Source organism: Salmo salar, chromosome 20, assembly GCF_965601325.2.
Source record: "Salmo salar chromosome 20, fSalSal1, whole genome shotgun sequence".
Lineage (NCBI taxonomy): Eukaryota > Metazoa > Chordata > Actinopteri > Salmoniformes > Salmonidae > Salmo > Salmo salar.
Genome location: NC_138310.1, coordinates 77,813,854 through 77,836,770, shown reverse-complemented (window position 1 = coordinate 77,836,770; position 22,917 = coordinate 77,813,854). Strand labels below are relative to the sequence as shown.

At 42.8% G+C, this 22,917-nt stretch overlaps 1 protein-coding gene across 2 annotated transcripts in view; it reads right to left on the bottom strand.

The window, feature by feature from the left end:
- robo1 (roundabout, axon guidance receptor, homolog 1 (Drosophila)) overlaps positions 1-22,917 on the bottom strand; it is a 664,161-nt gene that overhangs the window by 353,558 nt on the left and 287,686 nt on the right. Inside the window, exon 1 of one of the 2 annotated variants that reach the window (XM_082966739.1) lies at positions 11,564-12,520. The exons of the other annotated variant lie outside the window; for it this stretch is intronic. Coding sequence (XP_082822865.1) covers positions 11,564-11,621 — 58 coding nt within the window. The 5' untranslated portion in view covers positions 11,622-12,520. Of the gene's footprint in view, positions 1-11,563; positions 12,521-22,917 lie in introns of those variants that run through there. 2 annotated transcript variants of the gene reach the window in all.

Below are 22,917 nucleotides of genomic sequence, written 5' to 3'. Positions count from 1 at the left end.
AGAACAGAATAGTTATACTGTAGCCACGCTGGGATCTAGGACAGAATAGTTATACTGTAGCCACGCTGGGATCTAGGACAGAATAGTTATACTGTAGCCACGCTGGGATCTAGGACAGAATAGTTATACTGTAGCCACGTTAGGATCTTGGACAGAAGAGTTATATTGTAGCCATGCTGGGATCTAGGACAGAATAGTTATATTGTAGCCATGCTGGGATCTAGGACAGAATAGTTATACTGTAGCCACGCTGGGATCTAGGACAGAATAGTTATACTGTAGCCATGCTAGGATCTAGGACAGAATAGTTATACCGTAGCCATGCTGGGATCTAGGACAGAATAGTTATACTGTAGAGATGCTAGGATCTAGGACAGAAGCTCTGCTTACTCTAATGTAGCTACCAGAGGCCAGATCTACAACAGGGGTTGAAAGATTCTATAACCTGTTAGGGATAGGGGGCAGTGTTTACACGGCCGGATAAAAAACGTACCCGATTTAATCTGGTTATTACTACTGCCCAGAAACTAGAATATGCATATAATTATTGGCTTTGGATAGAAAACACCCTAAAGTTTCTAAAACTGTTTGAATGGTGTCTGTGAGTATAACAGAACTCATATGGCAGGCAAAAACCTGAGAAGATTCCTTACAAAAAGTGGCCTGTCTGACAAGTTCTTGGGCTTCTTCACTCTCTTTATTGAAAACTTAGGATCTCTGCTGTAACGTGACACTTCCTACAGCTCCCATAGGCTCTCAGAAGGCGGGAAAAAGCTGAATGATGTCTTTGCAGGCCCTGGCTGAAAAACATTAGCGCATTTGGATGGTGGTCGATCAGAGTACAATGAGACTGAGGCGCGTGCACGAGGCGACCCCATGTTTTTATTTTCTCTGTCTTTGAACTAAAACAGGGTTTCCCAGTCGGAATATTATGGCTTTTTTACGAGAAAAATTGCATAAAAATTGATTTTAAACAGCGGTTGACATGCTTCGAAGTACGGTAATGGAATATTTAGAATTTTTTTGTCACGAAACGCGTCGGGCGCGTCACCCTTCTTTACCCTTCGGATAGTATCTTGAACGCACGAACAAAACAGAGGATATTTGAACATAACTATGGATTATTTTGAACCAAACCAACATTTGTTATTGAAGTAGAAGTCCTGGGAGTGCATTCTGACGAAGAACAGCAAAGGTAATCTAATTTTTCTTATAGTAAATCTGACTTTGGTGAGGGCTAAACTTGGTGGGTGTCTAAATAGCTAGCCCGTGATGGCTGGGCTATCTACTCAGAATATTGCAAAATGTGCTTTCACCGAAAAGCTATTTTAAAATCGGACATAGCGATTGCATAAAGGAGTTCTGTATCTATAATTCTTAAAATAATTGTTATGTATTTTGTCAACGTTTATCATGAGTAATTTAACCTGTTAGGGCTAGGGGGCAGTATTTACACGGCCGGATAAAAAACATACCCGATTTAATCTGGTTATTACTACTGCATGTTTTTTGTGAACGTTTATCGTGAGTAATTTAGTAAATTCACAGGAAGTTTGCGGTGGGTATGCTAGTTCTGAACGTCACATGCATGTAAAAAGCTGGTTTTTGATATAAATATGAACTTGATTGAACAAAACATGCATGTATTGTATAACATAATGTCCTAGGATTGTCATCTGATGAAGATCATCAAAGGTTAGTGCTGCATTTAGCTGTGGTTTGGGTTTATGTGACATTATATGCTAGCTTGAAAAATGGGTGTCTGATTATTTCTGGCTGGGTACTCTGCTGACATAATCTAATGTTTTGCTTTCGTTGTAAAGCCTTTTTGAAATCGGACAGTGTGGTTAGATTAACGAGAGTCTTGTCTTTAAAATGGTGTAAAATAGTAATATGTTTGAGAAATTGAAGTAATAGCATTTCTAAGGTATTTGAATAACGCGCCACGGGATTCCACTGGCTGTTGAGTAGATGGGACGATTTCGTCCCACCTACCCTAGAAAGGATAACTCAGCTACACATTTCCTATATTGAGCCAAGCTTATAGTTCAGATACGTTGACACACTAAAAACTAAGCGTAAAAGCATGAAGAACCTGGCTCACAGCCACCAACTGAATCGTTATTGAATTAGGGCTTTGGAAGCTGCAGCTCTGAGCTCTGTGTGCAGAGGGGAGGAAGTCCTGAGAGCAGCTCAAGGAAAGACTGGGTGGGGTGACAGTAATGAGTGATAAACAGCATCACAGGCCTTTCATGGGGAAGTACAAAGTGGTAGTTGCAGTAAAAATGCTCCATGAAAATGTGGAAATACTAAAGCTGTAATGGGGTAAATGTATCAGGCTGCTGCTAGTGGCTCGAGACGTGAATGGTTATTGTGTCTGTCTGCTGCTCTGAGCAGAGATAACAGTGTGATTTAGCATTGGACGTTATCTTAGCCCTTTTATTCTAAAATAATGTTCAAGATGCTTAGGCCTACATGTTTGAATTCACCTAGATGTCATCACCATGGCTACTGCTGAAAGGTGGGAGCCCATCAAATAGCAGGTCTGTAGTGGTAAATTTCAAGGTCACCTTGTGGTTAATTATGCTTTCTAGCTAGTCTGCCAGAGATATAGAGATATCTCTCTCTCTCTCTCAATTCAACGGGCTTTATTGGCATGGGAAACAAATGTTTCTAGATCGAATCCCTGAGCCGACAAGGTCAAAATCTGTCTTTCTGCCCCTTAACAAGGCAGTTAACCCACTTTTCCTAGGCCGTCATTGTAAATAACAATTTGTTCTTAACTGACTTGCCTAGTTAAATAAAGGTTCAATAAAAAATAAATAAATAGATAGATAATAAATAAAAGTGAAATAAACAATAAAAAATGAACAGTAAACATTAAACATAAAAGTAGTCTGGCTACTTAATAACATCAATTCAGGAAGTAGAGGAAGAAAAGCTGAGGGCCTTTAATTGGATATAGAAAATGCATTTAAAGGTTTTAGAATGCTCAATGGAGGATGGTCTGAGAAGGCAAGTTGGTAAGGGGGGAGGATCTATGAGTATAAATCAACTAATTAGTGGCCTCTCTTTTTTCTGCTAATTTAATCCCTTCTACTCAATCTCTTTCTGGTGTTTTCCCCTGACAGACATAACCAAAGACCAGTTTTAGCATTTCAAAAGTTTATCCAAGCTATCCAGTGAGGGGGTAGGAGAATGGTCACCAAGGCAGGGAGGCAGGCTGATCTTAGGGGGGAGAAGTGGAGAAAGAGAGGGTAAAACAGAGATAAAGGCTGTCTTCAATGCCATCTTTCAGTCTCCCCAGTGGAGGAAATTAAAGGGAGGGAGGACGGATTATTGAATTGTTTTAAATGCACAGGGCACAGCACCCCAGGGTAGCACAGCTTCTTCACCACAACAAAAGCTTTATGGGTTGGTTGGACTTCCGGGAGTTAGTTCCTGAGCAGGCAGAATTTAGATCCTCCAGGGTTGGGCTGCCTGGCCAGACCACCACCACATTAAAGCTGCAGACCCAGCCTTTCTCCCATTTACTCAGCAGTTCTAATGCCAGTCTCCTCTGCCACCATATGGCCACCTTCAAACATAAAAAGCTAACTCTGCCCTTGCCATGGAGTCTCTACTCAGCACATTGTCCATGAGGCTGTGGGGAAACATCACGCACTGTGAACAAGGAGAGTCAGACCAAGAACAGTCCCTGAGCTACTGTCATGTACATGTGAGACTGCCCCGTCCTCGTCCCCATCAACCTCCCACCAGTCCATCCCCCTTCCTTCCACACCCCGGGGCAGCCTTTGTGTCCCACCTCCCCCTCCACCCCTCAGTCCTTCAGTAATATCCCCTCCCCTCCTCCACGCCTCACAATCACCCTGTTGAGGCGACACAATGCTGCCTCCTCATCCCAGTCCCCACAGGCCCTTTCTGCACGTCGGCCTGCTCTATCTGTCAAAGGCTATCTGTGACCAGCCACTAAAAAAGACAAGTCTTTAAAAACTGGTCCAAAACAAAAAGGGGGGATAGGGGTGAGAGAAAAGGGAGAAGGGAGCGCTGTATAGTCTCCTGCTGAGTGAACAACCCGCTTTACACCAATGGACTGGTGAGGAAACCACACTGTAGAACGGAACAAACACAGCTGTGTTCAGGACAACTGCTGGAGACAAATGTGTCACACAACATGTGGTCAGACACCTTTTTATGGCTTCAAGTTGCCACGAAATACTGTTTTATCACATTGAACTGTATGTTTCCCAGATAATGTCTGCTTATTAATTGCTAAGCCCATATTTCTGGGCTACAAGCTCTGAGAGGTCTACATGTTAGACTCCAGTCTAGACACATCATCTATCAATTCCACACACAGGTCAAACAGAGGAGGCTTTATCTCTTTGTAAATTATTTTTAAAACATTAACCATAGTGACTGACACACGAGTGTCATATCCATCGGTTCAGAATGACGATCCCATCACATCCCATTATGGGTGTGTTTTATTTAGGCAATAAGGCACGAGGGAGTGTGGTATATGGCCAATATATACCAGGGCTAAGGGATGTTCTTAATCATGAAGCAACACGGAGTGCCTGAATACAGCTCTTAGCGGTGGTATTTTGGCCAAATACCACAAACCCAGAGGTGCCTTATTGCTATGGTTGGATTCGCGTTTATCGTCGAAGGAATGAGCGTTACACCGAGGCCTGTACTCTGGAGCAGGATCGATTTGGAGGTGGAGGGTCCGTCATGGTCTGGGGCGGTGTGTCACAGCATCATCGGACTGAGCTTAATGTCATTGCAGGCAATCTCAACGCTGTGCGTTACAGGGAAGACATCCTCCTCCCTCATGTGGTACCCTTCCTGCAGGCTCATCCTGACATGACCCTCCAGCATGACAATGCCACCAGCCATACTGCTCGTTTTGTGCGTGATTTCCTGCAAGACAGGAATGTCAGTGTTCTGCCATGGCCAGTGAAGAGCCCGGATCTCAATCCCATTGAGCACGTCTGGGACCTGTTGGATCGGAGGGTGAGGGGTAGGGCCATTCCCCCCAGAAATGTCCGGGAACTTGCAGGTGTCTTGTTAATGTCATCATAGTGTTGTTGGGTTGTAGACCTGTTAATGTCATCATAGTGTTGTTGGGTTGTAGACCTGTTAATGACATCATAGTGTTGTTGGGTTGTAGACCTGTTAATGGAATCCTAGTGTTGTTGGGGTGTAGACCTGTTAATGTCATCATAGTGTTGTTGGGGTGTAGACCTGTTAATGGAATCCTAGTGTTGTTGGGGTGTAGACCTGTTAATCTCATCCTAGTGTGTCTCCACCGGGTTAAGGTTGGGGTTATAGAGTCCAGTGCCATGTTGGGGTGTAGACCTGTTAATCTCATCCTAATGTTGTTGGGGTGTAGACCTGTTAATGGAATCCTAGTGTTGTTGGGGTGTAGACCTGTTAATGTCATCATAGTGTTGTTGGGGTGTAGACCTGTTAATGGAATCCTAGTGTTGTTGGGGTGTAGACCTGTTAATGTCATCATAGTGTTATTGGGGTGTAGACCTGTTAATGGAATCCTAGTGTTGTTGGGGTGTAGACCTGTTAATCTCATCCTAGTGTGTCTCCACCGGGTTAGGGTTGGGGTTATAGAGTCCAGTGCCATGTTGGGCTGTAGACTTGTTATTCTCCTCAGGGCTTAACTATGTCTTCTCTGACCAAGTCTCAGCTCAGCCCCACAGACAGCCTGATGCACACTGATGCATTAACTAAGCCTTTAACCAGTGCAGTGACCATACATACCCAGTGTCTCCACACACCCCACCCTCGCCCCTCAACCCGGCCTGGGAAGAGGTACCACTGCATTCTTCAGGGGTTTAAACACGGAGAGAGGGTTTGTGCTCGGGGCACAGTGAGGTTTCCTCCAATCGGAACTATCTTAGTGTCCTCTATTAGAAGTGCTTATTAGTCCGGGTGCAGCCTCAGTCTGCAAATTACTAAACTATTGATGTCAAATGGATGTGCTAATTAATCCAATTAAAGTGCTATTTTAGGCCCATTAAAGGAAGAGGGTTTGGGGGAAAGTAGATCATTAAGAATCACTGACTGCAGATTTATCTCCCTCAAACAAACCACTATGAAATGTTTATCTAGTCAGTCACTAATGAACTGGGTGAGTTGGTGATTTAGACATAACTCTCCCTGCCTACCTCCCTCCCTCTCTCTCTCTCCCTCCCTCCCTCCGAGTTGTACACAGATCATGTGGGCCATCCTCCTGCATTCCTCTGCTAACTACTCAGTGTGGTTTGATAGAGCTAAAACCAGAGTTGGACTAATTGTGGATCTCAGGGTGTAAACTGTGCTTGATTAGGATTAGAGTAATGGGGATTAGGTGTCTGAAAGCTGTTTGTGGAGCTTTGTGGACTCTGTCATCTCAAACTGGTGTGTCACAGATTAGAATTTAAAAAAAAATCACACTTGGTGCTTTCTTGGACTCAGCAGTAAACACAAAGGTATCCTCATATGACATTGGATCAAACGTGTAATTTTCAGTTTTCTTTGGGTAGTGGCTTTATACACCCCAGAGTGGTGTTGTTTTTTTATATCACAGACCGTCTATGAAAGTGTGTGTTGGGTACAGAGTGGGAGAGTCTATAATGACTGCAGGTATTAGACAGGGAGGAATGTGAACGTGAGAGGAGTGGAGGTGGAGACAGGGTTCACCTGTGAGCTGAGCTCTGGTGCTCATTAATTGGCTGTGGTGCCTGCTGTGTCCTGTCATACCAGCAGTGGGGGGGGGGGCTACAATTTATTATCTACATTTAGGAGTCAATTTGTCAAGACCTCAACTGCTCTGGGCTGCAGCTGATGAATAGAGGTCCACTCTCACTGCCCAGCCCTTTAACCAACATCCTGGCTCTGACACACACACAAACACACACTTTAACACACACACCAGGGAGGCTACAGCTAGACATTATCACACAGGAGAGGCAACTGGAGAGAGAGAAAAGCAGGAGTGATTCATCTACTATAGTCTGTCCATCATGTCTGTTAATACTGAATACTCATTTTGACTTGGCAGATGGCACCTTCAGTTTGTGTAGATAGATACCTGTTCTAGCACAGGTGGACAAATGTCTGCATTGGTTTAAACCGAAACTTATGACAACTGGTGAAACAGTAAAGTTGACTGATAATGACTGATTGAAATATAAATATGTTACTTCACCTTCAGTCAACATAAGCTTAGTGCAAAATGACTCCAACTTATTGTTTTCAATGCAGCTGAAATGCAGGAAATGAAGCTCTTGACCTTAAGTCCAGCAGGATGTTTACAGTATCATCAAGGTGAGTAAGGTCTGGTGGGGAGAACTCTGAGAACAGATAGCAGGCTGAGATAGGAGCCATTTAGCGTTTAGCAACAGGATGAATCACATGATAACAGGGGACCGCGTGATGGACGTGGGTATCAATGTACTACTTCTGATAGAGCCAGACGGCAAACCAGCAAGTCATCACATGTCTGAGAGGGGTAAAGATCACCTCTCACTCATACACTCACAGATAAGCCTCACCTTATCAGGACCACAAAGTGCAAGTAATGAAGATGATTCACTGATAATGTAGAAACAATAAAGATCTAATTACTTGTAACTGACCAAATTCCTTGTTCACACAGGAGCATTCTTGACACAGCCCCAGCAGCCCCACCCAGGGAGGATCAGCCCTGGTCTGCTTTGCCATGGAGGCTGAAATGTGACCCCTGACCTCTATCCCTGCAGACGCTACACTACACTGATTCACTCTCTGAATGGCACACGTACACAATCCATGTCTCAATTGTCTCAAGGCTTAAATATACTTCTTTAACCTGTCTCCTCCCCTTCATCTACACTGAATGAAGTGGATTTAACAGGTGACATCAATAAGGGATCAGAGTTTCAGCTGGATTCACCTGGTCAGTCTATGTCATGGAAAGAGCTGGTGTTCCTAATGATTTGTCCACTCAGTGTATATATATATCTCTCTCTATTATGTGTGAGAATAATTTGAATGTGCTGGTGTTTTTATAGTCTTCTATGTCCAACAATACATGAAGAAATATATATATATCCTTTACTTGGGGGGCCAAATAAAACCACCCGAGGGCCGCCAGTTAGGGAACCCTACAATGGGGTGAGAAGTCACAGTGTTGGTGGCGCCTCTTCTGTCAACTAGACCCGTATATACATACTTTACAACTTACATTTCAGTTTCAATTACAATATCTCTTTTTATGGAGTCAATCACCATCATACCCAGCCATATCATTTCTTCATTTAGTTTTAAGTTGTTCTAACTGTTCATGATCTGCTGAAAGAGTAAGTGTTTTAAAACACATTAACCAGAGTACTAAGCATTAAGTACAGGTAGGCTATAATATTATGCCAGGTTTAAACATGAAAACAATTACCTGAGACTTAGATGTAATTGCATCGGCCAACTGAAGCTATAATGAACTGCAATCAACAGGAGACTGGAAGTCACAACTGTTTCTTTGAATAGTAACCTACGTTTCATGAGTTTAGAATCAACTGTCATCACATCAAAGTTGCAATATATACAACTCTGCATTACGCTATGAAAAGCATGTGAACTGTGAACCTAAACATGTAAAATCAGTGTTGGGTCAAAATGAATAAGGTGGATCTCTGCTATACATCCACTCTTGGATGGCAGGCATTAACCACCTCATAATAGCGTATGAGCAACGGACCTGGAAAGCCCCGAGACTATGGCCCAGGTCTTTCAAGGCATTGATTGGGAGAGAATGTGTGTGAGCGAGAAAGAGAGAGAGAGAGAGAGAGAGAGCACAAGAGAGAGAGAAAGAGACACAGAGAGAGAAAGAGAGAAAAAAAGAGAGAGAGGAAAAGAGAGAAAGAGAGAATGAGAGTGAGAGAAAGAAAGAGACACAGAGAGAAAGAGAGAGGAAAAGAGAGATGAAAACAGAGAGAGAAAGAGACTCAGAGAGAGAGATAGGGAGAGAGAAAGGGGGAGACAGAGAGAGAGAGAGAGAGAGAGTGAGACAGACAGACAGACAGACAGAGACAGAGAGAGAGAGAGAGAGAGAGAGAGAGAACCATTTGTACATCGTTACAACACTGTATATATACACATAATATGACATTTGTAATGTCTTTATTCTTTTGGAACTTCTGTGAGTGTAATGTTTACTGTTCATTTGTACTGTTTATTTCACTTTTGTATATTATCTACTCCACTTGCTTTAGCAATGTTAGCATATGTTTCCCATGCCAATAAAGCCCCTTGAATTGAATAGAATTGAATGAGCGAGAGAGAGAGAGAGAGAGAGAGAGAGAGAATACAAGTAGATTTAGAGTGTATTGGTTCTATACATTCAGCTAACCCAGCAGTGTTGTTGTGGCTGTTCTGGCATAACACTCCTGAGTTCACTCCGTTATTACAACATTGAGAGAGTCTGGCGAGACACGAACCAAACAGTACACAATAGAGGAAGAAAATGAGCCACAAAATGATTACTTCTGAGTAATGGATTGCTGAACAATGTCTTTGATGCCAAAATGCCACCAGCAAAATGGTGTATGTTTGAAACGAATGCCACATTGTATATGCATTTCCATTTTGACAAGTAGAACAAGTTCCCACAGCACCACACAAAGCTAACCACACCTGTTATGGAAATGGGCAGTGGTGGAAAAACATACAGTACTTGAGTACAAGAAAAGATACCTTAATAAAAAGTAAAGATACCTTAATAGAAAGTAAAGATACCTTAATAGAAAGTAAAGATACCTTAATAGAAAGTTAAAATACCTTAATAGAAAGTAAAGATACCGTAATAGAAAGTAAAGATACCTTAATAGAAAGTAAAGATACCTTAATAGAAAGTTAAAATACCTTAATAGAAAGTAAAGATACCGTAATAGGAAGTTAAAATACCTTAATAGAAAGTTAAAATACCTTAATAGAAAGCTAAAATACCTTAATAGAAAGTAAAGATACCTTAATAGAAAGTTACTCAAGTAAAAGGGAAAGTCACCCAGTAAAATACTACTTGAGTAAAAGTCTAAAAGTATTTGATTTTAAATATCAAAAGTAAAAGTGTAAATCATTTACAATTCCTTATAATAAGCAAAGCAGACGGCACAATTTTCTTGTTTATAAAATTGACTGATAGCCAGGGGCACACTCAGACATTATTTACAAAAGATGCATTTGTGTTTAGTGAGTCCGCCAGGCCAGAGGCAGTAGGGATGACCACATGTTCTCTTGATAAGTGTGTGAATTTGACAATGTTCCTGTCTTGTTAAGCATTCAAAATGTCAGGGAAAATGTATGTAATAAAAAGTACAATATTTTCTTTAGGAATGTAGTGAAGTAAAACTAAAAGTTCTCAAACATAGAAATAGTAAAGTAAAGTAGAGATACCACCCAAAAAGTACTTAAGTAGTACTATAAAGTATTTTTCCTTAAGTACTTTACACCACTGGAAATGGACCACGCTATCACCAGGACAAACACTGCAGCCCAATTTCCACGGGGTCCACCACTGTCTGTTTGAGTGATGAGTACAGCTCCCTCCAAACCTCCCACAGGAATCACTGTGCTAGGCCTGCATACTGCACACTGTTCAAGCAGTTCAGGGTCTGAAAGCTAGTCCGCCCCCTCAGCCATCCCTGACAGTAGACTTTTTTCAGTCAAGAGCAGCAGAAAGTTTCACCAAGTACTGTGTACAGTATACTGATGTACTCTCAGTAGCCTTTGATTGATCATGCTGTTCATGTCAGGAGAAGTAGCCCAATAGGCCTCTCAGCCCTTCATATGTTATTGTATGATTTAGTTGGTCTTTATTAAATTGTACCTTTATTTAACTAGGCAAGTCAGTTAAGAACAAATTCTTATTTACAATGACAGTCTACCCCGGCCAAACCCGGACGACGCTGGGCCAATTGTGCGCCGCCCTATGGGACTCCCAATCACGGCCAGATGTGATACAGCCTGGATTTGAACCAGGGACTGTAGTGACACCTCTAGCACTGAGATGCAGTGCCTTAGACCGCTGCACCACTCAGGAGTCTTAAAGAGAAATAAGAACAGGTAATATAGTACTTGAAACCACCATCTGAAGCTCTTGTTGTTTGAAGTGTATTTAACTGCCACTTCTGTACATTAAATTAATAGACTATTTATTCCTGGATTTTCTAATTGATATTAAAATGTGTAGTCCTACTTCACATTGTGAAGCCTAGCAAACAAAACAAAACATTTTGCCCCAGAACTGATTGTAAATGTTTAGGTTCACAGGTCTCAGTTTCACACTTTCGTAATTGACCTGCTATTGAAAAAGTATAGACCTAGGCTACTTTTCTTAGCAACGAATTACTTGGCTATGTAAGCACAGGGAGGGATGGTACAATTTATTATCATACATTATAGAATATAATGCATAGATTGTGCAGTAAAAGTAGATGTACCATTCAATTGCATATATTCATACCAAATGTCCAACCCAGGTGACCCGTCCAAATGCAAAGCATCCTGGGAATGATCAGTTGCCTACCTGAGCACACATGGAGAATTCCAAGGAATACCGCAATCCCAATAGAAGTTGGCGACATTATTCAACGTCTCTCGTCTGAGAATATTGCTTGATTAATCCAAATTATTCGTTAAATACTTCAACAATCCACTCCTTCATAATCTTGATGTCAATTTCAAAACTGGTTTCAGAATACCGAGAAAATTACGAAATAAAATAGTTAATGATTGGTTAATATTTCAAATGTTATTCCAATATCTCGTCTCAAAAGTAGTATTCCATGAATTGTGGAGAACATAAAAATCTACCGAGAACAAACTGCCCGCAAAATGGGAATAGGACGCGTGCTCTGCGGTGAATCAATAGTTATAAACTGACGTGATATCCAAAAGCTATGGAAGCAAGTTTCGAGTTTTTTTAAAAAAAATTTACATGTTATTTAGGCAGACGTTTAGAACAGTTCTATCGCTTCTTGGAGTTTGTCATCACGTCTCAGTCGTGCGTTCTTGTTTAACGGGTAACTGTATAATCCAATTCAAATAATCCTCTTCCCATTTATATGGATAATAAAGTGCGGAAATTACAGGCAACAATCCAGAGAGAAATCACCACAAGCTAATTTGTGAAAGAGAAAATCAGTGGAGGTCCGTTGTAAACCCGTCCTAGAGAATCGATGCTTGCAGTCACATCATTTAGGTCCGTGTTTGAATCTGTCACTTGACAACGGGAACTTCAGAAGTTTCTATTCTCCGGGTTTAGATAGGCAAAAGGCTGGACACTTTGTAACCCGGATCCATCGGCCGTGGATCACTACTACTTTTCCATCAATTCAGTGGCCCTTTGGTTACCAAAGTTTCAATCCACAAAAGCGTATTTGGTTTTCGAATCCCCTGTGCGCACCGCGGACCCCTTCACCTCGGGCATGGGGGATTCGAATTCACATTCACAGCACTTCATTCACTGGAGTTGAATGCCTCGTCAAATGGTATGTGCCATTCTCCCCCCTTCAAGAAGCTTACAATTGGTTTTTCCATAGAATAAATTTAACCTCTTACAGGCTGGATTGGTGAGCGCAGCGCAAGATGAGCTATCAACTCTTTTCACTTACGGAGGTGACCGGTAACATTTATGTATGTTGCCTACCACACTACAGTTAAGTTTGTTATTCACAATTCCCATGCACGTGGTAAACCTATAGGTATCCTATGTGTGTGAAGGTTAGATCATCCCACGTGTAAGACTTTTCCCTGTTCTTACAAATTTCGATTTTATACTAAGCAATAGTATGCAATAATAATAATATAATAGAATATAGAGTTGAAAAGAACACAAACCCTATATTGGTTGACTTAAAGTTATTTCTGTTTCCCAAAAATGTAACATCTTCTAGAATAGAACAAACAAAATGACAACTATTAACCTATAACCTATAGAATAAGATGTTTTCTCAAAATCAATGCACAGAAGCTGTGGGATTCAAGTAATGACCAATTTGAGTGGCAACAGAACTACACTATTTATACAAAGGTATGTGGACACCCCTTCAATTTAGTGGATTCGGCTATTTCAGCCACACCCGTTGCTGACAGGTGTATAAAATCGAGCACACAGACATGTAATCTCTATAGACAAACATTGGCAGTAGAATGGCCTTACTGAAGAGCTCAGTGACTTTCAACGGGGCACGGTCGCAACGAGTCAGTTCATCAAATTTCTGCCCAGCTAGAGCTGGCCCGGCCAACTGTAAGTGCTGGTATTGTGAAGTGGAAACGCCTTGGAGCAGCAACGGCTCAACTGCGAAGTGGTAGGCCACACAAGCTCACAGAAAGGGACCGCCAAGTGCTGAAGCGCATAGCGCGTATAAATTCTTCTGTCTTCGGTTGCAACACTCACTACCAAGTTTCAAACTGCCTCTGGTAGCAACGTCAACACTAGAACTGTTCATCAGGAGCTTCATGAAATGGGTTCCCATGGCCGAGCAGCCGCTCACAACCCTAAGTTCACCATGCGCCATGCCAAGCATCGCCTGGAGGGGTGTAAAGCTTGCAGCCATTGGAATCTGGAGCAACGGAAACGTGTTCTCTGGAGTAATGAATCACACTTCATCATCTGGCAGTCCGAAGGACGAATCTGTGTTTGGTGGATGCCAGGAGAACTCTACCTGCCCAATACATAGTGCCAACTGTAAAGTTTGGTGGAGGAGGAATAATGGTCAGGGGCTGTTTTTCATGGTTCGGGCTAGGCCCCTTAGTTCCAGTGAACGGAAATCTTAACACTACAGCATACAATGACATTCTAGACGATTCTGTGCTTCCAACTTTGTGGCAACAGTTTGGGGAAGGCCCTTTTCTGTTTCAGCATGACAATGCCCCTGTGTAAAATTTTTGTAAATGTATTTTTTATTTCACCTTTATTTAACCAGGTAGGCAAGTTGAGAACAAGTTCTCATTTACAACTGCAACCTGGCCAAGATAAAGCAAAGCAGTGTGACAAAAACAACACAGAGTTACACATGGGATAAACAAATGTACAGTCAATAACACAATAGAAAAATCTGTATACAGTGTGTGCAAATGAAGTAAGGAGGTAAGGCAATAAATAGGCCAATAGTGGCGAAGTAATTACAATATAGCAAGTAGAAATACTGGTGTGCAAAAGAGCAGAAAAACTAAAACAAATATTGGGATGAGGTAGGTAGCGAGATCCATACAAAAATCTTTTGTCAATATCAGTGTGGAAGAACTTGACTGGACTGGACTGGACTGCGCAGAGCCCTGATCTCAACCCCATCAAACACTTTTGGGATGAATTGGAACGCCGCCTGCGAGCCAGGCCTAATCGCCCAACATCAGTGCCCAACCTCACTAATGCACTTGTGGCTGAATGGAAGCAAATCCCCGCAGCAATGTTCGAACATCTGTGGAAAGCCTTCCCAGAAGAGTGGAGGCTGTTATAGAGGCAAAGGGGGGACCAACCTCATATTAATGCCCATGATTTTGGAATGAGATGTTCGACGAGCATGTGTCCACATACTTTTTGCCATGCTTTGGCTTTCTGCTGGGGTGAGATACAAATCTTAATCACTCAATTAAAATTCACTTTAGGGGCGATTCTCTTGGAACTAGGTTTCTCTTAACCACGATCAAAGATGCTAATCTACTTTAAAATATGTAAGATTTGCTAAATGAGAAAAACATAACCTAAATCTAATTTACAGTATTTACAGACTAAAACCTTCAGATAAATTCTCCGTTAGCCCAAGTAGTCTATTCTTTTTTGTAGGCCAATTTTTTTTTCTCCAGATAATAAGATTAAAGATACTCAAAATTAAATGACAAAACTCTGTCATTGTCTTTTCAATGCAGTTCTACTACATTTAATCAATTCTAGTTAAAAAAAATGTCTAGTCTGTGATTTTAGACAATACTCCAGCGATGACAGGTATACATTAAAAAATATGGTTGAATTTGATTAATTTTATGAGTAAATGTTTTATGTTAAAGGTTCATGAAAAAAATGACATTGGTTACATGAATTAAGAATCTTAATAAAAAGTAATATCATAGCCCATACAATGAGCCTATAATTTCAGCTCAGGCCCTGTCCTTTGAGGCCGTATTAGTTACCCAACAGCGCCCTCCAGTGAAAGTAAGTGAAACTCATCCATCATGGACATATCGCCATCTTTATCTGCGATGGAGACGTTATTGACAACACACAGACCAAATAAATAAATGCTTAAAATCTAAATGTATTATCATACCATAAGAAAAACTGTGGCCTATCCACCCTTTTGTGTACAATGTGTTGATCTCTTCATTAGTTATGCCTCTTTGTATGTAGGATGAGGAATAGATTGATCAGGAGGTCATACTGACAAACAGATTATGGTAAACGTCAATCAATCGCATTATCTCCTCTATTTCTCAGTCTCATTCATTCCTCTCTATTTAGGTCTCAAATGTGATTCTGCTCTTTTCTTGACCCAGCCTCTGTGTCTCAGTGTTTTACAGTGTGTTACTCCTGCCAGGCTGTCACCAATCCTTTAATTGCCCTGGTTCTGCCAATGGCTGCTCAGCTGAATACTTCCAAATGGAATTCAACTTTTCCTGGAGCCAACAGGAGAGAACAGTACAAGACTGAAACATACGGGTGATTATGGACCCTGGCTTCATTGAGACCAGCAACATTGGGTCTGACTAAGAGGTCTGGCATGTGGAAAGCGTTCACTGGCTGCAGGCATATGTGTTGTAAATGATTTTAGAAAGTGGAGAAGGATCAACCTAAAAAACGGAGGTAGCTACAGTAACAATGTGATGTGTCTACTATGATGCATCATCACCTCCTAGTCCCTCTGAGCATCACCCAACCTGGTGTCCCAGGTCTAAACCAGTCCCTGATTACAGGGGAAGAATGAAACACATCAGTGGAACTGTCTTTGAGGTCCATATTTGAGATTGAGGGACCAACAGAGTATGAAGACAACTCTGATTTAAAAGATTTGAGCTTCATTCTGAGAAGTACGGAACCATTCACAACACAAGCAGACTAAAGCAAGTGGATGAATACATCCCCCAATAAATAGCTCAGATATTATTTAAACAAATACTGAAAAGATCTTTGTTTGGGTTCACTATCTTTCTCTTTGTTTTTCTATTGAATTTGGACCTGAGGAATCCAAACAGTTGCCTTTAAAGCTGTTTTAGTCGGCTTCCTCTCCATTGCCTACGACAGCCATCCATGCAGTATCAGATAACAATAGCTGAGCTGAGCTCCGAGCATGCAGCCTCTCCCGCGCATATCTCCTCTCTATCGCAGAGCAGGCGAGGACCTGGATGTGAGTTGTTGCCTTGATCAGAGCAGCACAGAGGCAGAGAAAATAGCATATTTGTCTTGGCTGTGACAGCTGCGAGCTGGGAGAAGAGAGGAGACAGTAGAGTGCTTTTAACACCACAGCCATCTCTCCTTTCCTTGGCACAACCTCCATGAAGAGAAAATGTAGTATGAAAGTACAGACAACTGTTCCACCCTTCCCTGCATCCCACTCCAGGAGACTATCAACTTGTGATGATTACAATAACTCAAACATTGTCCCCAATTACTAGGAAAAGGGATGCAAATGATGTCAGTACATTCAAGCCAAAGAGGTTTGGGATCAGTTAATTTGTAAAAGCTCCAGGCTTCTCCACTTTTCGATAGAATGCACAGATCATTTAGTTAGACTTACTGTGGAAGAAGTGGTTACATTTGTGTGTCTTGCTGCCGTGGTACCTCAGAAGCAAGGTTGTCTTGGTGGGGCCCCTGAGTCTTCCCCTGCTGTCTCTTACACCAGTGGGATTGATATCTCTGCAGACCAGTGTGGCGAGGGGCCCAATGATGAGGACTCTTATAAGGGCAGACCCCCATCATAGCCAGCACCACCACCAGCAGAGACACAGGCTGCATGGTGTCTGCTGTAATAACACAGAACCAGACCAATCCCACTGGGATAGATCCTTTTCACAGCCACGTCAACAGCAACAACTCACATCCAGGTCCTAGTCTGACATTCCCAAATCTGAGTAGTCCAGCTGTAGTTTAATGTCCCAATGTCAAGCAATGTGTCCAGTACCAGTATCCAAATACAGTTCACTATCCATTTCATCGCCTGCCACTTTAAATACAAAGAGAAGTATCCACCGTGGCTTAATTTGTGACAGGCCTATTTTTCCAAATATAGGCTCAACTTGAGAAAACTATTATGAAGTACCATGCAGAGAGAACTATGAGACCCAATGGTATTTCAGGTTAAACTCAAAGAGATGATCCAATGGTATTTCAGGTTAAACTCAAAGAGATGATCCAATGGTATTTCAGGTTAAACTCAAAGAGATGATCCAATGGTATTTAAACTCAAAGAGATTATCCAGTGGTACTTCAGGTTAAACTCAAAGAGATGATCCAATGGTATTTCAGGTTAAACTCAAAGAGATGATCCAATGGTATTTCAGGTTAAACTCAAAGAGATGATCCAATGGTATTTCAGGTTAAACTCAAAGAGATGATCCAGTGGTATTTAAACTCAAAGAGATGATCCAATGGTATTTCACGTTAAACTCAAAGAGATTATCCAATGGTATTTCAGGTTAAACTCAAAGAGATGATCCAATGGTATTTAAACTCAAAGAGATTATCCAGTGGTACTTCAGGTTAAACTCAAAGAGATGATCCAATGGTATTTCAGGTTAAACTCAAAGAGATGATCCAATGGCATTTCAGGGTTAAACTGAGAGGTAGCCAAAGTAGCCCCAAAAAATACTTGCAAATTAGACCCTGGACAGCAAAATAGACTAGTGTTCTTGCTACAGTATCACCCTCTGGTAACACCACATCCTCAAACCCCTCAGACTCTCCACAGACTCTCCACATCCACAGCTAGTGTTTCCCCCAGTGTATGATGGGATCTTAGTGAGGAGCTCACTGTGATCAACACACATACAATGTATATGGTGTAGTTAATTCACTGTCTCATCCTCTTTTCTCTCTCTCTCTCTCTCTCTCTCTCTCTCTCTCTCTCTCTCTCTCTCTCTCTCTCTCTCTCTCTCTCTCTCTCTCTCTCTCTCTCTCTCTCTCTCTCTCTCTCTCTCTCTCTCTCTCTCTCTCTCTAACCAGCTCAATGGACAGGCCATCCTCTCTCCTCTCCTCTTTCTGTCCTATTCCCCCTGATTACTCGCTTTTCTTTCTAATATTCAAAGGCAGTTTGTGGACGTTTCTTATTTTCTTGTGTTGTGTGTGTGTGTGGAGCGGGACCCTGCAGACCGCATGCTGTGTGTTCCTTTCAGGCGTGTTGAAGCCTTCATAAAGCCCGGGCCACCCCAGCCCAGAGGTGACTGGAGGGGTGACACACAGGCGGGGCCTGGCCAGAGAGTCCACATTCTCTTCCCCCTGACTAACAGAGCCCCTGCCCAAAGACAGAAAAACAAGAAAGTTATCTTCCTCCCCAGAGAGCAATGCATCTTGGGAATGTATAATATAATGTGAGAATAAAGGTTGTGAAGAAGCAGTTGCAGAATCACCTTGGGCTGACTGAAGCACAGGAGTCTCTGGATCGTGACCATACTTCATCCTGCTTACTCCTCTCATCTTTGTATCATTCACACTCTGTCCTCGGTGGAGGAATTATCCATTTAGTTATTTTTTCAAAATAGGAATTCTAATTCCCTGGCTTTTGTCAGGCGGTGATGGGTCTCCAAGGTGTTTAGAAGAGATAAACACAAATATGTTTATGAGTCAGAGCCAGGGTTTGTGTTTGATAGAGGCCTTTCAACGGTTTCCAAACAATTCCAAAATGGCTGGAGGGTTTATGTGTCTCTGTGTCCGTTTTGGGGCTGTGAACCAGTTTACAGGCAAAGGAAGTAAATCAGATATGTGAGCCTCTATCTGAGCTGACTGATGGTACAACTCCATAAGGAAAGAGGATCCTCTTATGTTCACGGACACGCTGGAATGTAGAGGAATAGAGAGGTTGGGAGACTGGAATGTAGAGGAATAGAGAGGTTGGGAGACTGGAATGTAGAGGGATAGAGAGGTTGGGAGACTGGAATGTAGAGGGATAGAGAGGTTGGGAGACTGGAATGTAGAGGGAAAGAGAGGTTGGGAGACTGGAATGTAGAGGGATAGAGAGGTTGGGAGACTGGAATGTAGAGGGATAGAGAGGTTGGGAGACTGGAATGTAGAGGGATAGAGAGGTTGGGAGACTGGAATGTAGAGGGATAGAGAGGTTGGGAGACTGGAATGTAGAGGGATAGAGAGGTTGGGAGAATGGAATGTAGAGGGATAGAGAGGTTGGGAGACTGGAATGTAGAGGGATAGAGAGGTTGGGCGACTGGAATGTAGAGGGATAGAGAGGTTGGGAGACTGGAATGTAGAGGGATAGAGAGGTTGGGAGACTGGAATGTAGAGGGATAGAGAGGTTGGGCGACTGGAATGTAGAGGGATAGAGAGGTTGGGAGACGAATGTAGAGGGATAGAGAAGTTGGGAGACTGGAATGTAGAGGGATAGAGAGGTTGGGCGACTGGAATGTAGAGGGATAGAGAGGTTGGGAGACTGGAATGTAGAGGGATAGAGAGGTTGGGAGACTGGAATGTAGAGGGATAGAGAGGTTGGGAGACTGGAATGTAGAGGGATAGAGAGGTTGGGAGACTGGAATGTAGAGGGATAGAGAGGTTGGGAGACTGGAATGTAGAGGGAAAGAGAGGTTGGGAGACTGGAATGTAGAGGGATAGAGAGGTTGGGAGACGAATGTAGAGGGATAGAGAGGTTGGGAGTCTGGAATGTAGAGGGATAGAGAGGTTGGGAGACTGGAATGTAGAGGGATAGAGAGGTTGGGAGACTGGAATGTAGAGGGATAGAGAGGTTGGGAGACTGGAATGTAGAGGGATAGAGAGGTTGGGAGACTGGAATGTAGAGGGATAGAGAGGTTGGGAGACTGGAATGTAGAGGGATAGAGAGGTTGGGAGACTGGAATGTAGAGGGATAGAGAGGTTGGGAGACTGGAATGTAGAGGGAAAGAGAGGTTGGGAGACTGGAATGTAGAGGGAAAGAGAGGTTGGGAGACTGGAATGTAGAGGGATAGAGAGGTTGGGAGACTGGAATGTAGAGGGATAGAGAGGTTGGGAGACTGGAATGTAGAGGGATAGAGAGGTTGGGAGACTGGAATGTAGAGGGATAGAGAGGTTGGGAGACGAATGTAGAGGGATAGAGAGGTTGGGAGACTGGAATGTAGAGGGATAGAGAGGTTGGGAGACTGGAATGTAGAGGGATAGAGAGGTTGGGAGACTGGAATGTAGAGGGAAAGAGAGGTTGGGAGACTGGAATGTAGAGGGAAAGAGAGGTTGGGAGACTGGAATGTAGAGCGATAGAGAGGTTGGGAGACTGGAATGTAGAGGGATAGAGAGGTTGGGAGACTGGAATGTAGAGGGATAGAGAGGTTGGGAGACTGGAATGTAGAGGGATAGAGAGGTTGGGAGACTGGAATGTAGAGGGATAGAGAGGTTGGGAGACTGGAATGTAGAGGGATAGAGAGGTTGGGAGAATGGAATGTAGAGGGATAGAGAGGTTGGGAGACTGGAATGTAGAGGGATAGAGAGGTTGGGAGACTGGAATGTAGAGGGATAGAGAGGTTGGGAGACTGGAATGTAGAGGGATAGAGAGGTTGGGAGACTGGAATGTAGAGGGATAGAGAGGTTGGGAGACTGGAATGTAGAGGATAGAGAGGTTGGGAGACTGGAATGTAGAGGGATAGAGAGGTTGGGAGACTGGAATGTAGAGGGATAGAGAGGTTGGGAGACTGGAATGTAGAGGGATAGAGAGGTTGGGAGACTGGAATGTAGAGGGATAGAGAGGTTGGGAGACTGGAATGTAGAGGGATAGAGAGGTTGGGAGACTGGAATGTAGAGGGATAGAGAGGTTGGGCGACTGGAATGAGTACACTGTCTGGCTGACAGCATCAATTTAAATCAGCATCATCTCCTAGTACAGGTTCCTCTCTCTTCTCCGTAGACACCACCTCCAGACCAGTGGATGAGGAGAAGCCCAGTGGTGCAGACTGATAGGATTACCCATGTCCTATTATGTACATTCCTTCCTCTCGGATCTTCCTACTTCCTGTAGGCGGTAACTACTGTATGATTGATAGGTGATATCATGTTGGTGACATGACTCACAGAGATACTGTACATCATGTGGAATGGAGATGCCTCTGTATCACACAGTGAGTTTAATGAGAAAGAAGAGGGTCGTTTTCTACGTTGTGGTCCTCTTGAGAGATATACAGATTCCAGTGGCATGACAGATACAGTACTTAGCATTAGCTGGAGGACAGACTACATCTCAGGCTGTCTTAGACTGAAGTATTTGTACTCAGAGCAAGATGACCTGGGGTCAGGAGGAAGTAACAAATCATACTGGTGTCACTGTACTCCTCCAGCTGCAATGGGAGCCCGCAAATCATCTCTGATTGGACGTTGAGGGAGCGTTGCGACTCAAAACGCACAACACAGACTATAACCATCCGTATGAGACTATTGATGCTCACATCACGCAACACTAACATACTACATCTAATTCAATATTTCAGAATTCAGAAATGTACAAATGGCATGTGAACAGTATAAATGTATTCCATTTGTTTCTTAAAAGCCACAACTGTGCAATAAATATCTGTTAATACCTGTACATCAGAACATACTGGTGTGAACTATGTAGAAGAAACATGTCGTTATGGTAAAGATTTATCTCTCAGGCACATAGTAAATCACAGAAACATGACGTTGAGCTTTCACCCCCACTTGACAGTCTGACACATATCTACAACACAAAATGTTTAATACCACCATACAACAATATTACAACGTACATTGGCGTAGAGTGTGTGTGCTAACATGTGTCTGTGTTGTCTGTTCCTGAGTGTGTGTCTGTTCCTGTGTGTGTGTCTGTTCCTGAGTGTGTGTCTGTTCCTGAGTGTGTGTCTGTTCCTGTGTGTGTGTCTGTTCCTGTGTGTGTGTCTGTTCCTGAGTGTGTGTCTGTTCCTGAGTGTGTGTCTGTTCCTGAGTGTGTGTCTGTTCCTGTGTGTGTGTGTGTCTGTTCCTGTGTGTGTGTCTGTTCCTGAGTGTGTGTCTGTTCCTGTGTGTGTGTGTGTCTGTTCCTGTGTGTGTGTCTGTTCCTGAGTGTGTGTCTGTTCCTGAGTGTGTGTCTGTTCCTGAGTGTGTGTCTGTTCCTGTGTGTGTGTGTCTGTTCCTGTGTGTGTGTGTCTGTTCCTGTGTGTGTGTCTGTTCCTGAGTGTGTGTCTGTTCCTGTGTGTGTGTCTGTTAGTGTGTGTGTCTGTTCCTGAGTGTGTGTCTGTTCCTGTGTGTGTGTCTGTTCCTGAGTGTGTGTCTGTTCCTGAGTGTGTGTCTGTTCCTGAGTGTGTGTCTGTTCCTGAGTGTGTGTCTGTTCCTGAGTGTGTGTCTGTTCCTGAGTGTGTGTCTCTTCATAGTCCCCGCTGTTCCATAAGATGTATTTGTATCTGTTTTTTAACCTGTTAGGGCTAGGGGGCAGTATTGACACGGCTGGATAAAAAAACATACCCGATTTAATCTGGTTACCACTCCTACCCAGTAACTAGAATATGCATATACTTATTACATATGGATAGAAAACACCCTAAATTTTCTAAAACTGTTTGAATGGTGTCTGTGAGTATAACAGAACTCATTTGGCAGGCAAAACCCTGAGACATTTTCTGACAGGAAGTGGATACCTGATGTGTTGTATTACCTTTAAACCTATCCCATTGAAAAACACAGGGGCTGAGGAATATTTTGGCACTTCCTATTGCTTCCACTAGATGTCACCA